The sequence below is a fragment of the Desmodus rotundus genome, chromosome 12 (assembly GCF_022682495.2).
Source record: "Desmodus rotundus isolate HL8 chromosome 12, HLdesRot8A.1, whole genome shotgun sequence".
In the NCBI taxonomy this organism is placed as follows: domain Eukaryota; kingdom Metazoa; phylum Chordata; class Mammalia; order Chiroptera; family Phyllostomidae; genus Desmodus; species Desmodus rotundus.
Genome location: NC_071398.1, coordinates 85,561,700 through 85,578,059, shown reverse-complemented (window position 1 = coordinate 85,578,059; position 16,360 = coordinate 85,561,700). Strand labels below are relative to the sequence as shown.

The 16,360-nt window shown below is 53.5% G+C and overlaps 1 protein-coding gene across 1 annotated transcript; it reads left to right on the top strand.

Annotated features, from left to right (window-relative positions):
* Positions 1–929: 929 nt before the first annotated feature.
* On the top strand, positions 930–13,228 carry BATF3 (basic leucine zipper ATF-like transcription factor 3). The gene is made up of 3 exons (XM_024551382.4): positions 930–1,184; positions 4,009–4,113; positions 12,681–13,228. The coding sequence occupies exons 1-3, from the start codon at positions 1,113–1,115 to the stop codon at positions 12,864–12,866; spliced, it is 363 nt and encodes a 120-aa protein (XP_024407150.1). The 5' UTR covers positions 930–1,112; the 3' UTR covers positions 12,867–13,228.
* The last annotated feature ends 3,132 nt before the right edge of the window (positions 13,229–16,360 follow it).

Here is a 16,360-nt window from a genome sequence, read left to right as displayed (position 1 = left end):
AGTGCGGGCCGCAGCGCCGCATCCGCCCGATTTCTCCTTGCGGGGACCACGTACTAAACACTGCTCGGCTTGGCATCTTCTAACGGGCAGGCAGGCGCGGGGAACGCGCGGTCTCTCTCCCCCCCCACCCCTCCCCAGTTTGGCGTGAAGCCTCAACCCGTAGGCAGAGCAGCTGCCTCTCGCCGGGCGAAAAGGGGAAAGGGCAGGGGTCCAGAACCCCGAGCCCATCCGCAGTGCCGTCCTCCGTGACCGCCTAGCTCCCAGGGAAGCCCGGGCAGCGCTGCTCTCCAGGGCAACCTCCCCCCAACCCCGCCCCCACCCAGGGAATTCACCCTGCGGGCCTCCCCGCCCCCGCCGACCCCCCCCCCCGCCCGGCCGGACCGTGACGGGAGGAGCACGGGCCACTGCGGAAAGGCCACGGGGCACCCGCGGTCTGTGCCTGCGGAAAAGGCGGCTGTCCGCTCCGCTGGCCTGAGCCTCCCGGGCAGGGGGGCCGAGGGACACGGAAGGGGTGAGAGTGGCGCCCCAAGGGCCGATCGCCGCGGAGAAAGTCCCCCAAGACCCGGACCCCCGCGCCGGGGGGAGGCGGGGCCGACGCGCAGGCTGATGCCGCGCTGGGACCGAGAAAAAACCGCCAACCCCAAACCGCCCACTTGTGTTTCTCACCCTGAGTTCCCCGAGAGCAGCCGAGAGACCCCCCGCCCCGCCCCAGCGTCGTCTCCTGTGGGTGGGCTTCGCGTTCCCTCTGGGTTTCGGAGCCACCACGTGACTTCCATGAAGCGCGCAGGGGGGGGGATTTGGGACCCCGAGTGCGGCCCAGGGAGGAGGAAACGAGGCGGGATGGGAGAGCGAGGGGCGGGGCCGACTGCAACTGGGAAGGACCGACGGCCCCGACGGGGCGTGGGGAAGCCCGGGCCCAGCGCAGTGGCTACGCGAGCCGAACGGGCGGGAAGCCCGGGGGGCGGGGCGGGGGGCCGGCAGGTGCGGCGGCAGGATGCCGAGGGCGGGCGAGCGCCGGTAGGTAGCGCCGCTCGTGCAGGACGCGGCGAGCCGCGCGGCCGCTCCTCCGCGAGGCGGCGCGGCGGGGCGGGCTGGGCGGACGAGTGCCCGGCATGTCGCAAGGGCTCCCGGCCGCCGGCAGCGTCCTGCAGAGGAACGTCTCGGCGCCCGGGAACCAGCCGCAGGTAGTGAACGAGAGGCTCCGGGAGGACGGCAGGGAGGCGCGAGGAGGATGGTGCTGGGGTTCCGGGGTGCTGACCGCTGAGTGGGGAGTGGGGGCGCGAGGGTGCTCCCGGGGGCGCACGTACGGCACCCGCGGTGTACAGGACGGGGGCCCGGCTCCTGCACGCCAGGTGGAGGAGGAGAAACTGGAGGGTACCGACACCTGGCTGGGCGGCGCACGATCCACATTCCCCCGCACGTGGGGTCTGCGCGGCCATCAGTGCGCCGCCGCCTGCTGCCATCCCCACCCCGGCGCGCCTGGCCCTTTCCCGGAGCTCCGAGTGGGGGCCAGGGCGTGGAGAGGGGAAATTCAGCCCGTGGGGGCAACTCGTGCCCAGGCACAACCGACGTCCACCGTCCCTGGCTGGTGCCGGAATGGGGAACTCGGGACCCATTAGCCTAGGGGTGCGAGGTGGGGGCCTGGAGTGGGCGGGCTCCACCCCCAGCCTGGTGGAAACCCGCGCCCAGACCTCTGCGCTGCCCCTGCAACCTTTACAACTGCGCACGTAGCGGACCTGAGACACGGCTGCCTGCAGGAACGGCTGTGGGACGCTCCCCACCGAGCTGCTGCAGGACGGAGTCTTCTCGTCGTTTTGCTCCGCTTCTCACGCTTCTCACCTCGGTGCTGGGCAAATAGTGTCCAAGGATGATGCTAGAGAGTCACAGATCTGAGTGTGGGGCTGGCTCTGCCGCACACAGGCTGAAGCCGTTGGCGATTTGCTTAACCTCTCGGAGCCTGTGGTTTTCCCCACCTGTAAAATGCACACGTGTGGTAACATCGGCCTCTGAATGATTTTTGTGAGGACTAATTGAGATATGGTTAATAATATATGAGTTTCTCAACACTTTGCTCCCCTCTTTCTGTCTTGATAAATGTTTCTTCTGGGTTGCCAGGTGTGACCATCGAGTAGGTGATAATCCAGTAGAGAGTGTAAGCTCCCAGAGGACAGGCTGCTTGTAGCTTCCTTGTGCCCTATGACTTTCTGATTATGAAGAACAAAGAGGCATGATTTGGTGACAAGCACAATAAGGGACTCAATACAAAATAGCAGCAACCTGGCCCTAGGTGAGGTGGCTGAGTGGATGAGTGCCTGTCTGTGAACCAAAGGGTTGCAAGTTCGATTCCCAGTCAGGGCACATGCCTGGGTTGTGGGCCAGGTCACCAGTTGGGAGTATGCAAGAGACAACCACACATTGGTGTTTCTCTCCCTCTCTTTCTCCCTCCCCTCTTCTCTCTCTGAAAATAAACACAACCTTAAAAAAAAACATTCTGCTAAAAAATAGCAGCAACCTCAACAGAGGTTACTGAGGGTACACTGTGTGCTGGGAGCTTTAAGATAAAATCTTATCTCATGCCAGCGTCAAGCATTAGGCTGCAGTTCCGGGCATGTCTCTCCCGTGCCTGGGACAGTGCCTGGCACGTGGAAGGTACTCAGTTACCACGATTGAAAGCATGAATGAATCACACTTACAATAAATGAGAAAACTGAAAATTCAGAGAATATGGTCACCAAGGCCATATTGACAGTAAGAGAAAAGAAAAGAAAACAACAACCCAGGAGCTGTGTATTTCTAAAGCTGGAGTTCTGTCCTCCCCACCACATTCCCCCTACCCCCCGTGGTGTTCTGGTTCTGTGGACCAAGACCTCTTTGCCTCTAAAAGATTACATTTGAACGCCTTGTGTCTGTTTCCTTTTAAGCTCCAGGCCTCTTCTACTTTTTATGCTATTTATGAATGTGTCATTTACTCTTCTTTATTCTTGCAGATGCTAAAAATTATTTACCTGCATTACTTGGGGAGATGGTATGTGTCTCTTATTTGGAACACCAGACCAGATAAAATGATAGCTAAACATTTGCTTTCAATTAACACTGATAATTGAGTAGCTTTCCTGTGTTTGTACCCCACTGATCCCTGGGCTTTTGAACTCTTTAAAGGTAGGATTCCCCCCTTCCCCCCCACTTGGTGTCTTCTCACGGGGTTCTGGAAAGCAAATGCCACTCTCTTCCCCATGTTCTCTATAATGGAATCAGGCATTTTTGCCATGGTAGATGCATTTTTATGCCTGCCTGTTCCATAATAACTCTTGGAGGAGTTGACTAGGTTTGGTTAAATCTTGTATTTCACTAAGGGCTTTCAAGACACATCATGAACTTGCTTTCTGATTTGCTCAGACGTGTGAAACACAATGGCAGTCAAGCCTGGTTCACATGAGCATGTTGTCAGTGGTGTTTAAGGTCACCTGGTGCGCCGCTGATGGAGCTGCGTGGTGGCAGTGAGTTATAAGAGTAGGTGTAATTCGTGCAGGGTATCAAAAGCTCCTGTTTGTGTGTGGTGGTAGACAGCGGATGCCTTCTGCCTTTTCCATTCTCAGACGAGCAGCGCCAACACCGCACGCAGCGCTTCCAGGCACACACCCTGTGGGGCAGAGGTTGGTGAACGTTGGTGGAGTCCAACAGACCTGAGTTCCACTTCCCATTCACCCGCTTACCAGCCGTGGTACCTGGAGCAAGTTCCTTAACCTGAGTTTCTTATTCCTCATCTTTTAAGTGGCGGTCACACCACACATTTCTCAGGGTGGTCGCAGGGATTGGCAGCAGAGCGCAGCCGTAGCACAGGCCGGCGTGCTCCTTAACAAGGGGCTACTCTTACCCTCCGATGCCATGACGAGCGCTGCTGTGACTGCGAGGAAGGCAGAGAGCAATGCTGAGTGAGGAGACAGGGCAGGCAGGCACCGGGAAGGCCAGGGGCCCCCATATCACTCCTGACCACGCGTTTCCCCCCAGAGCCCCGAGGATGACGACAGGAAGGTCCGAAGGAGAGAAAAAAACCGAGTTGCTGCTCAGAGAAGTCGGAAGAAGCAGACACAGAAAGCTGACAAACTCCATGAGGTGAGACTGTGGTTGGGGCAGAGCCACGTTGGGACCACGGAGAGGAGCTGTCTTCCGTCCTTGCACTGTGCTGGTGGCCGTGAGGTCACTTCCTGGTCATCACCAATTAGGCCACATGCTTGTCTAGCTCTGCTGTGTCCTTCCAGCCTCGTGTCCTGGTTCTTCACTCCCTGGCCTCTTCATTCCTCCCTCATCCACTGTTTGCATCTCACACTTGAGTTTCTTTGTGAAACAATAAAACCCAAACTCCCTTTTCATCCGGGTTCCCTTTTAAGCTAGTGCCCATTTCTTTTGTTTTCTTTCCTCACTTTTCTGCTTCTTAAAGAGAGTGTCGCTGTCTCCATGGCCTCAGTTCCCGTTTTTCCCCAATCCTCTGATTGTGTTTCTGCCCCCCCCCCCATCCAGTGCATGCACACGCACGTGCGCACATACACACACACACACATCCTACAGAAGCTCTTCCCACTGAGACCACTAGTGCCTGGTCCAAGGATCTCTTTCTAGGCTCACCATCCTTGACCTTGCTGAAACATTTGACACCGTTGACCCTCCCCTTATTCTTTTTTATTTGTTTAATCCTCACCTGAGGATGTGCTTATTGATTGTAGAAACGTTGGCGTGAGAGGGAAACATTGATTGGTTGCAGGGATCGAATCCACAACCTATGTACGCACTCTGACGAGGGAACGAACCCACAACCTTTTGATACACAGGATGATGGTCCAACCAACTGAGCCACCTGGCCAGCCTGACCCTCCCCTTTTTGAAGCCTTCTTTCAAGGTCATTATCTTCAAAGACAAACAACAACACCACATTTCATACTTCTCCTGACCTTCTTAACCACTTCTTCTCTCGATTTCTTTGTTAGATATTTCTACCTCTGTTGTCTTAAATGTTGTTAACCACGTTCTGTCCTTTTTCTTCTCACCCTGGAGCATGTAATGTGTACATCTGTCTCCTAACACCAATCACTCCAGGAAAGACCTCTGTTCTAGCCCTAACTCATATCTCCAATGTTTCCCAGTGGGTCTGCTGCAGGCTCCTCTCATGCAACATGGTCATAACAGAGGGTCTCTTTACCCGGAGACTTTCTCTTCTCATTGTCTTCAATTTGTCCTGAATGGAGCTACCCGTCTTCCTCATCACCGAAATCAGGAACCTGGGTTTATCCTAAACTCTTCCATCATCCTCCACCCCTATGCGTGATTCCCACGCCATCTCACACCAGAACACAGGGACCATTTCCTATCAGGGGCTGCCCTCCGAGGCATCCAAGGGTGTGTCTAGGAAATGAGTGACAGTTCGGAGCTCTCGCCTTTGCCCAGCACCGATGTGCATAGGTACGGATTCCAGCTGAACTCGCTCCTGCACACTTTCTTGCCATAGCTGTTTCAGCAAGGCCAATCTGGGGGTGTTGACAGCAGAGTAGAGACTGAGGCGTTTTGAGGGAGAAGGACAACCTCTGAAAACCTTTAACAATGAAGAGAGGACAGACTTGGAATGCACATGTCCAGGGAGAGGTGACCCACTGATACAACGTCACAGCATAGCACACATTATCCATCAGATTGTTTCCCAGAAGTAGGACAGCTGGGCCCTAGGGGGAGGGAAGGTCCTTCCCAGACGTTATTTGTTCTGTAAAGGTTCCGCAGACGAACTGCGGTGCCCTCGGCCTCGTTTCTCCCTACCCCCTTGCTCCTGGTGCCACCCTGGTTCTAGCGCTGTGTTACCGAAGAACGCCCAGAGAGGGCCTGCGGCTGTCAGCGCACGGCCCTGGGTTCAGGCCACGTGCCTGTTGGACAGCGAGGGCTTTTCCCCTCAAGAAGCTTCTAGTCCAAAAAAACCCAGAAGAGGACACTCAGTTTTAAGTCCCCCGTGATTATGTGTATAGAGGCGAGTAAATGACTTGAGTGGGATCTTTCACAGAGCGAGGTCAAGTAGGTTCATTCCTCGGGTTTTTGTTAAGCACTACTGTGAGCAAGGCATGGCCGCTGGGTCACAAAGAGAGGACTGACACCTTGTGCCTGTCCTTGGGAGGCATAGGAGTTCCCGAGGAAAGAATGTTAGCGTCCCGTGGCTGCCGTAGCAAGTTACAACAAAGTTGGTGGCTCAAAAACGACACAGATTTATTATCTTACAGTTTTGGAGGGCCGATGTCTGAAATGGATCTCCCTGGGCTGAAGTCGAGGTGTTGACAGGGCTGCATTCCTTTTGGAAGCTCTGGAGAAGAACCAGTGTCCTTGTTTTTTCCAGTTTCTAGAAGCTTCTGTGTCCCTTGGCTTGTGGTCCCCTTCCATCTTCAAAGCCAATTGCCCAGTTGAGTCTTTCTTATGCTTCGTCACTCTGACCCTTTTCCCATAGTCACATCCCCTTTTCTGACTCCTCCCTCCACTTACAAGGACGCTTGGGATTACCGTGGGTCCACCTGCACCATCCAGAGTAGTCTCCTCACTTTAAGGTTCTTAATGTAATCTGCAGAGTCCCTTTGCCACTGAAGGTAACGTATTCACAGCTTTCAAAGATTGGATGTAAACATCCTTGGGGGGGCAGGGCATTGTTCTGCCGATCACAGAAGGCAACAGAAATAATTTACTACAGAGTTAAGACAGGTCTCTCTCAATTGCTGTCATTGGTGGATTCGAAAACCGAGTGAACCACCTGCCTGGGAAACTTAAGGGCAGAGCTGCACGTAGTCCTGCCTGACCCTCTCAGCGCCACAGGTGGAGGGCCCTTCCGTGGGGTTCTGCTGTCCATGGACTTGACTAGTCCTGCCAGGTGTCCTTGCCAGAAATGGGGCTGATCGCACTGAAACCCAGTCCCTCCATGGAAGAGCCCTCCCTTCTCCTCTTCCTCTGTGAGCTAGAAGGACAGATGAGCACCACGCACCCCTGGAGGACCACCTCAGTAAAGCCAGCTTTGCTGAGGAACCTGGTGCCAAGGGGGCCACACCTTCACGTTACTGACCACCCACATGTCGTTGGTGACAAGAAGGTGTAGGGGAGCTGGTGGCTGGCTCAGGACAATGGAAGTGTCCAGTCCTTCCTGTAGAAGAACAAGAGCATCATATCTGGCCCAAGGGCACCACGGGTATAATCCTTCCCTGTCAATTCCCTGCCTCCTTCCAGGGAGCACAGCCTAGTTATGGGGATCTGTGTTCTATCGATATATTCTATAGTAAAAAAAAAAAAAAAGTAAACGTAGTAAAAAATGAGTATTTTTAAACGTTGAAAAAATCTCCATATGGGGGGTGGGGAGTGTGGTAAAAAAGTGGGGAGGAGTGGTGCTCAGGTGAGCTGAGGGCAGAGCACCCTAGCACACTGCTCTCAGTCTTGGCAAAAAGCCCCTCTGGCCCCCGGGGCTCCCTGGCCACAGGTAGATGGGAAGAGTGAGACGGGACCCAGAGCGGAGAGACCTCCTCCTCCAACCTCCTCCTGGTGTGAGTGAGGCCAGCTCATAGGAAGATGCCCAGGGCAGGACAGCCAGCCACAGCTGCTTGCTAGGCCCTGAGAAGGTTTGAGTCGCTGTCCCATCAATTCCTCTACCCCAGACTGTGGGGCACATGGCTGAACATCTCAAACTCACTCAGATCTTTATTTGCCTTTCTTTACAACTTTTTTATTTCTTGATTTGAGAGAGAGAGAAACATCGATTTGTTGTTCCAGTTATTTATGCATTCATTGGTTGGCTCTTCCGTGTGCCCTGACCAGGGATCGAACCCAAAACCTTGGTGTATTGGGATGGCGCTCTAACCAACTGAGCTACCCGGCCAGGGCTTTTTCCCTTTCTTGAATACCATGAAGGGGAATACTCAGAGTAAGACTTGTCTAAAATTCCCAGCTTTCTCCCCTGCCTACCTCCCTCACTCACCTCCAACACCCTGAAAAACCCCTTCAGTCCCAGCTCATGTAAGTCTCTCTGCCACCTCCCTCCCCTCCATCTCCAAGGCCAGGGGACTGTCCTTGGAGGCAGGATCTCCTCAGAGGTCAGGGCAGCAGTGGGAGAGCCTGGACGGGCCAAGCCAGGGAGAGGCTGGGGCTGCTCCTTAGTCTGAGTTTTCTCCTCAGGGTAGGGGTTGCTGGAAGCTGGATTGCCGTGGTAAGAAGCAGTCCCCAGTGTGCCTCTGTGAACCTCAGTGTTCTCTGTGGCTTTTCAAGTCAGCCCTTCAAAGTGCTTACACCTCTCAGGGGGATTTCGACCCCTACTCATCTCTGAACAGTAGGCACACGCCTGAGTCTACACCGGTAGACAGGCACCCAAGTGAAAACTCCAGCTCCCTAAGACAAGCTGAAAGGCACTTCTCTCAGAAGTGGGTCAGGCTGGTTGCCAGGCACCCGAAAGGTGTAAGACTGAGAGAGGATTTTGAGTCAGAGAGGGAAGACGGCAGTGCCATCCTCAGGAGCCCCAAATGTCACAAACGAACAGTTTCTTGAGTAACATGGTTGTGGTATGTGTTGCCACGGTTTTTTCAGATATTGCATATTCTAAGAGAATGCTTCATATTTAGTCCCCACTTGGTGTAGAAACTGGTGATGACACAAATTTTTACAGTCCTTGCTGGTGACACATTTTTCTGCTGGGAAAGGCATCAGCTTCAGCCTTGGGAATAGTCTCGCTGTGAAATCCTGAGCTCTTACAGCCCATCTCTACTGGTAATCACCCCGGGGGGAAATTTGAGCCCTGCCCTGCCGGGCGAAAGCCGAATTGCTGGCGTTGCAGGAGAGTGGCAGTTGACCTTGAAATGAGGGATCAGGCTCCAGTTCTCATGACTTTGGAACAGTCACCGTGCCTCTCAGAGTTGCAGTTTTCTTGCTTGTGAAATGGGGTCCGTGTGTGGCTCCGTCCTCCTGATGGCCTTCTCCTTCCCCTCATCCCCTTCCCTGCCTAGTTACCGCCCCTGGGCCCTGGTGCCCTCACTGTCTTCTTGCTACTCTAAACCTTGCCTCTGCCTTGGAGGCATCCCGAACCCTGAATATCCCCCGCCAGCGCCCCATTCCCCAGTCAACCTCTCTTAAATGCCCAGACCAGGGTTTCTCAGCCTTGGGGCTGGATAATTCCTTATTGTGGGGGGCCGTCCTCTGCACCCCTGCCCTCTGCCCTCCCCATGCAATAGCATCCTGTTCCCCAAACTGTCTCCAGACACTCCAGATGTCCCCTGGGGACTGCCCAAATTGCCCCAGTGGAGAGTCACTGCCCTAGACAGCTTAGTTTCTGAGCTGGAACTGGGGTTTGCAGTGGCGCACCGGCTCTAACCCATAGTCGCTGCTTCGTGACAGTGTCCCGGCAGTACCCGGGAAGGCAGCACAGTAACCTCAGCCCTCCTGGGGCGAGGGGTTTGAAACCCAACAGTCGCTGAGCTGAACTGAGCATCGCTTTGGAAATAACAAAGGGTCTAATGTTCTTTTTATTTTTCATGCATGCGAAGTCCTCCAGGTAATTTCTTCTCCGCGTGAGGTGGGTCTTACTGTTTCCCCTTCGTCCCCACTCAGTGCTCTCTCATCTCTTCCTCCCCTCCCAGCTCCTCCTTCTATTTCTGTAGAACTGGTCTCACGGGAAGATTTGCACTTCTTCTCTCTTTTGTATTCCCTCAGCTCGATAAAAGTCCCTGGGCATATTTATGAGTAAAACTCAAATCCCAGAGGAGAAAGTCCCCGTGGAGAAGGCCTGGGAGGGGCCTCCTGGGCGGCCGGGCTGGGGTTTGGGCAGAGCCTGAAGGACCACGACTCTGCGTGGCTTCCAGAGACAGTGCTCAGAAGCTCACAGCGCCTCCCCACAAAGTCAGTCGATACAGAAAGTCATTTTGGAATATTTTGCCACAGGAAGAGGATTTCCTGTTTTTTTTTAATCTAGTTTAAACGTTAGCTCATTGGAACCATTTAAATCTATTCTCCTTTTTCTTGGAAGTGACAAACACTTCCAGTTGCAGGGTGAAGTGTGTACATGCGTGACAGCCCCTCACCTGCCAGCTGCAGGCAGGCTTCCTGCAGGCAGGCTTCCTGCACGCCACTCCGAGGCTTCCATCCCCCTTCTCCCATCCAGACCTCCCCTTGCCCGCAGAGGGCTTGGCTGCTGGGTCTGTAGACTGAATTCTGACTCTAGAACTGGAGCTTGTCAGAGGCCAGAGGGGAGCATGAGCAGTCGGGGGTGCTAGGCACTGAGGAGAGCTGAAGGCAGAACAGAGCCAATGTACTGGTGAAGCCAAGCTGACCCAGCACAGCCTGTGGGAGAAGGGCAGAGGCTCGCTGCCTTGGAGAATATTCCAGACCACCCTGAGAGCCTGCCTGGGAGAGGCAGAGGCCCAGTGGCTCAGATGACCTTTGCATGCAGCCCCTCGGGGCCCCTTGTCCTTAGAGGGAAGAAGATGCCTAGAGGGGAAGGAGGGAAGGAAGGAGAGGTAAGAGAAGGAAACAGAAGGCTGAGGGGTCACTGGGAACTTAGACGTCAGCACTGGGGCCTGTCAGGCAGGGGTACAGGGGTACAGGCAGAGGATTTCCTGTACCCCTGGAAAGGGTAGCAGAGGCCCCAGGTGCTATATATTTCTGATCTTTGGAGAGAGACCTTGTTTAATTTTGACTGAATATGATACGAGTCTCAATAAGATGGATAATAAGAGAAGCACTTCCATTAGGTGCTGTGATCATGGCAGCCTTCCTGGAGGTGGAGGGCTTGAGCTGGACCCACAGAGAAAAAGAGGAAGGCTTTCCAGGGGCTGAGTTGAAAATGTGCCTTTGCCTTCAGAGCCTGTTAAGAAGATCTGACATTTTTAGTGTGATTTCTTAAAAATTACAAGTAAGAGAAAAGCTGTGGTGGATAATAAGTTGGGCCCCTGCTCAGGAAGCATGGTATGCATGGTGCAATAAAGCCTAATAGTGTGAATCAACCTAGAGAAGACTGAAAACAACGTGTCAGCAAGATTTAAATAAGATTTAAGTAAGATTGAAATAAGCCTTTGGAGGGTCTCTGTTGACAGGCTGCAGGGCCGCTGCCATTGGCTGAGAATTTAGAAGTTATTAATGACTTGGATGGAAAAAAAGGAAGACCTGCTTGACCTGCTTATCAAGGTTGTGGTCAGCTTATAGTCCATGGTATCACTAATCCGTGAGCCGACACAATGGAGATTCTGAAAGATTTGCGAGGCTGGAAGATGCTCAAGGGGACAGGGTGCAATTCAGTAGAGGCAGGTATGAAGCCCATCCTTCTGCTCCAAAACATCGACTGTTCTTCAAGTACAGACAGAGAAGCAGCAGGCGCAGACAAAGCTTGAACTTCTCTGCACGCTCAGAGTCCCCAGAGCAAGGTGGCAATAGGCTCGTGTCCAGCCCAGAGCAGATCTCCTCCACAGTGTGCCCTCTGCACGGTCAGGCATGCCGTCCCTGGAGTCGCGCCCTGCAGTTTGGGAATGGCATTCTCCCAGAGCTCCTGACAAACTGGAGCATGTGTTGGATGATGTCCAGGAGGGCAAAGGGACCGGGAGTCCTCAAACCAAGGAACCCAGAGGACCTGAGACAGTTGAGCCCAGAGACTACCTAAAGGGAAGTGGTATGGGGCTGTCTCCTAACATTTCAAGAACTGTGATGTTGAAAAAGTATTGAATTTACTCTGTGTGGTTCCCTAAGGTGGAACCAAGCCCCAAAGGTGGGTTTGAAGGAGAGAGAGTTTTTGGATCAGTGCAGAGAGGAGCTTTGTCACACAGCCGCTCAGCACCGGTTGGATGTCTGAGCTAGAATTCCGCAGAGGAAGTGCCTGCATTGTGTGGGTTGGGCTACGGAGTCTCCATGATCCCTTCCGGTTCTAAGCCCCCATAAGCTCTGATGTAGAGGAAATTTACCACATGAGTATTGGAGCAAAGCCAAAGCAAGGGGTGTTTTCATTCATTTACTCAGTACTCAACAAACGTTTCTTATGTTTGAGGTTCTGTTATGCGTGCTGGGGCTGTGTATAGCAATGGTCCCAACGAGACCATGGGAATGCAGGTCAGCAGCTGGGGGAGGGAAGGCTGCTAAGGGGCAATAGGGAACTTTTTGGAGTGATGGAAACATTCTGTCTTGATCAATATAGTTATTTACATTTGTTCAAACTCACTGAATTATACACTTAAAAATAGTGTATTTTATTTAATGTAAATTATATCTCATAGAGTTTTTTAAGAAAAGATTTTATTTATTTCTAGAGAGAGGGAAGGGATGCAGAAAGATTGACGTGCAACTGAAACATCTCTCACTCCCCACCCAAGCACCTAGCCCGCAACCCAGGCATCTGCCCTAACCAGGAATTGAACCAGCGAGCTTTTGGTTTGCAGGACAAACACTCAACCCATGGAGCTACACCGGTCAGGATTCCTATGAAGTTTTTTCAACAACTAAAGCCCTGCCTGCACGAACGTTTGGTCCTGGTGGGAGGAAAGAGTCGTTGAGCAAATGAACAGCTGGTTATGAGTGGTGGAGAGGGGCATGGTTAATGAGAAAGCTTTTGTGGGAAGGAGGTGAGCATCATAGTGCAGATCAGATCTGCCAGGATGACAGGGGAAGAGAGTGTGTTGTCAGATGTTGCCATTCTCTGTCTTGCCCAGGAATATGAGTGCCTGGAGCAAGAAAACACAGTGCTGCGGAGAGAGATCGGGAAGCTGACGGAGGAGCTGAAGCACCTGAGTGAGGCGCTGAAGGAGCACGAGAAGATGTGCCCGCTGCTGCTGTGCCCCATGAACTTGGTGCCGGTGCTTCGGCCGGACCCCGTGCCCAGCTGCCTGCCCCGGTGAAGCCTAGCGAGGAGCCTTGGTCTTTCTCACACCTGGGAGGAGGGTTCCCTCCACACCCGTGTACAGGGGGACCTGTGGCCAGGCCTCCTCCACCATTTCCTCTTCCTGAAGAGGTCATCTTCTATCTCCTCGGGTGGTCTTGTGGTCATGGGTCTTGCTTCCCGGTCCTGGTCATCTCCCCCACAGCCAGGCCTCCTCCTTGGAGCTCTGGGCCACGTCCCACAGGCCCCTGACTCTGAGAGCCTCGAGCGGAAACAGGTCGGGAGACCACGCTCACGACTACTTCACCCCCACTTCGGCAGCTAGTAGGTTCCGCTGTGATGCAGGATCATTTTCTCTGGGATTTGGATAATAAAGTTGGTTATTATCTCTCCTTTTGCCAGGTTCTTGGGATTTAGAGACACAGCACATTTTCTCTTCCTGTTGAGGTGTCTACTGTCTCCTCAGGTTGTTTGGCAGCTCCCGCGTCTTACTTCCCCCTTCCGGTCATCTCCCCCACAGCCATGTCCAAACTAGATGGGAAGACAGCTTTGGGGGACTGCAGAGCAAAGGCCAAAGGGGCCTCCTGCCAGCCCAGCTTGCAGACCCATCTGGCTGCCCCGACTGTGGATCTGCTCTCACCCCTGCTGTCGTCGCTGTCTGCTCACCCACTCCACTGCTGACCCCTGGTGTCTGTGCCTGCTGGACCCACTAGCTTGAGCCCCGGGGCTCCACATAATAATTCAAGGACCAAACTCCTTCCATTTAGTCACTCTGTAACCCCAAGGCATTGTAGTGCCCCTAGATTGGGAGACTCAGGAGGAGGGGGCCCGTGCAGGGCGTGGGGAGAGGCTACATCTTAGAGGTGAAAGTGAATCATTTTCTGCCCACAGTCCATGGGCCAGACCTCAATCCCCGCTACAAGAGAGGTCAGGAAATGAAATTGAGCTTCGTGCTCGGGGTGGTGAAACTGGATTTTGTGACTTTGTTAGTCTCTGCCGTAGAAGATCTAGCCTTTGCTCCCACCACCTCACTGACATTGCCCACTCGGATGTCCCCAGCAAGCTCTGGTCGCCAGGTCTTATGGGAATATCTCAGGCTTTCTCTTCCTTCACTCTCCAACAGCCTAGGATACTGGCTTCTGCATTTCTTCCCCTCTCTCCTTCTACCAGCTTCGCTGTATAAAGAAACTCAGTCACCATCTCTCCCTGTACTGACAACCCCCCATCTGCACCCAGAACCCAGCTTTCTCTTGTGGGCAGACCTGTACTGGCAGCTTCCCATCACGTGTCTGAGAAGACATCCCACAAGCGTGTTCCCCTCCACAAATTCAAAACCACTTATGACCCCATCGCCTTTCCTTCACACATGCTTCTCAATCCGGTTTCACCTGCTGAAGGGCTCCATCCTCCACCTGGTCAGAAACCTCCATCTCATGTATGATTCCTCCAAGTCCTTCCTGTATCTCCGTACTATCCCCCATATCCAGCCACTTGGTTCCACATGGGCCTGATCTGCTGTAAAGAACTGTATTCAAATTAGCTGGCGAGCACAGGGGGTTGCTTCCCTAAGCTGTGTACTCACTGAGGTCGAGCTCTCAGTCAGGGACCGTGAGGCCTTCACTTCTGATATCAAAACAGTAAATTTGGAGTCAGGGAACCAAACCTAAGGTCGCCCAGGCTGTGAGTCATGTCGCTGGGGCCATGTCCCTCCAAGATAACTGGAGATGTGACGAGAGTTTTCAGAATGGAGCTTGGCTGCAAAGGACATTCTTCTGAAGCTCCCATTAACATTAGGGGCTGTCTGAGCTCCCCAGCTCAAACTCTGACAAAACAGAAATTCCACATAAACCTGAGAAACTATTAGATTATTCCAGGAGGGACAAGGAAAGTAGAGAAGTTGGTGGGGATTGGATTTGCTTGGCTCTGCTCACACTGCTGCTGTGTGCCAGGCCCCGTGCAGGCGTCTGCACTGGCTGCTTCTTGGGCGGGGAAAGGGAGGGAGGCTGAGAAAGTGTTAGCAAGAACGGAAGCCCTTCTTCACACCCACACTACTTCCTGTCCGCAATCCAGCCCTTGCCTTGCACCAGCCCAGCCTTGAAGCCCGGGATTTCCATCACTGAATCAGGCCCCAGTTGTCACCCCAAATCTTGGTTGACAAGGATGACTCTTAATGAACGGGAAAGCAAGAAACCCAAAAGCCCCTCTCTTCTTCCCCATCGACACTAGGGTTTCCACAGTCTTGTGGACTTACCAGGGCTGAGGGCTCTGCCCTGGGAGGAGCTAGAGGAAAAGGGGCAGCCCCGAGTGTCGCTGACATGTCTTCCCTGCCATGACATCCTGGAAGACCTGGCAGAGTCATCCACGCCACAGCAAGAAGGCTCATAACAGACAGCCAGGGAGCAGAAAGAAAGAAGACTGGAGAGGAGGAAGGAGAGAGAATGGAAGGGAAGGAGAGAGGAAAGAAAGAAGGAAAAGATAAGGGGGAAGGGAAGAAGGTGATGGGGAATCCCTGAGCTCTGAGCCTAAACCATCATCCCAGGTCCTGGGGAAGTTACGCTGAATCCCCAGGAGGGTATGCTATCGGAAGCCCCCTCCCCCACACTGCCACAAATAACGCCGCATACCTCGGGGTGTGAGAGTGGAGCTGGCCAAGGCCAGAATCTGTGGAAACTGCTCTATGCTTGGAGTCAAGGGAACATTCCTGGATTGCTCATTTGGAAATTGACTGCCTTCATGAAACTGTCCCCACCCCTATCCATTTGGGACAAAGGAGAACAATGCGGTTACGTTGTCACCGTGGACATCGTCACCATTAGCATGAGCCACACGGAAAGTCTGAATTTAGCAGACGCCGGTGTGCTCGGCATGGCACGCTTGCAGAACTGTGTCCTGCATCGGGGGCTGGGTTCAAGGCAGACTCTGCCTCTGGAGACAGTTCACCTGCTCTTTTGGGTGTTCTAGCATGACCTTTTCTGGTACAGTATTATTAGGAAGATCAGAAATGTCATCACAGATCAGATGAAAGGCCACTAGTCCAGAATTCCAGCCACGACTCGGAGGGAAAGTGAGGGAGAGTCCAGTGTTTGCCTTTTAAGACACCATCCTTAAAGGCCAAAGGTGCACTTGGGACTTCCCTGATTTCCCTTAAGGACCCACTACTTAATCTATCCTTCTGTTTATCAAGGCTCTTCTCCAGCTAGTTTAAGTTCTTAGCCACCGTGTGCAGGGCGTCAGCTTTCGCTCCAAATCCAGGGAGAGTGGTTCATGCGCAGCGCAGGCACCGGTGCCCAGGGGCCTGGAGAGCAGGGCTGTTTTCTGAGCATCCGGCCTTCACTGAGCTTCCTCCCAATCTTTGCTCTTGACCAGAGGCCAGGCAAAAAAAGCACCTTCCAAAATGTCAGAAACCCACAGAAGGCTCAATTCACCAGGCAGTACTTTCTGAAACTGAGACAGTGGGAGAGGGGTGGCCAGCATCCAAAGTTTCAAGAATGGAAAGAACCAATGGATACCCTC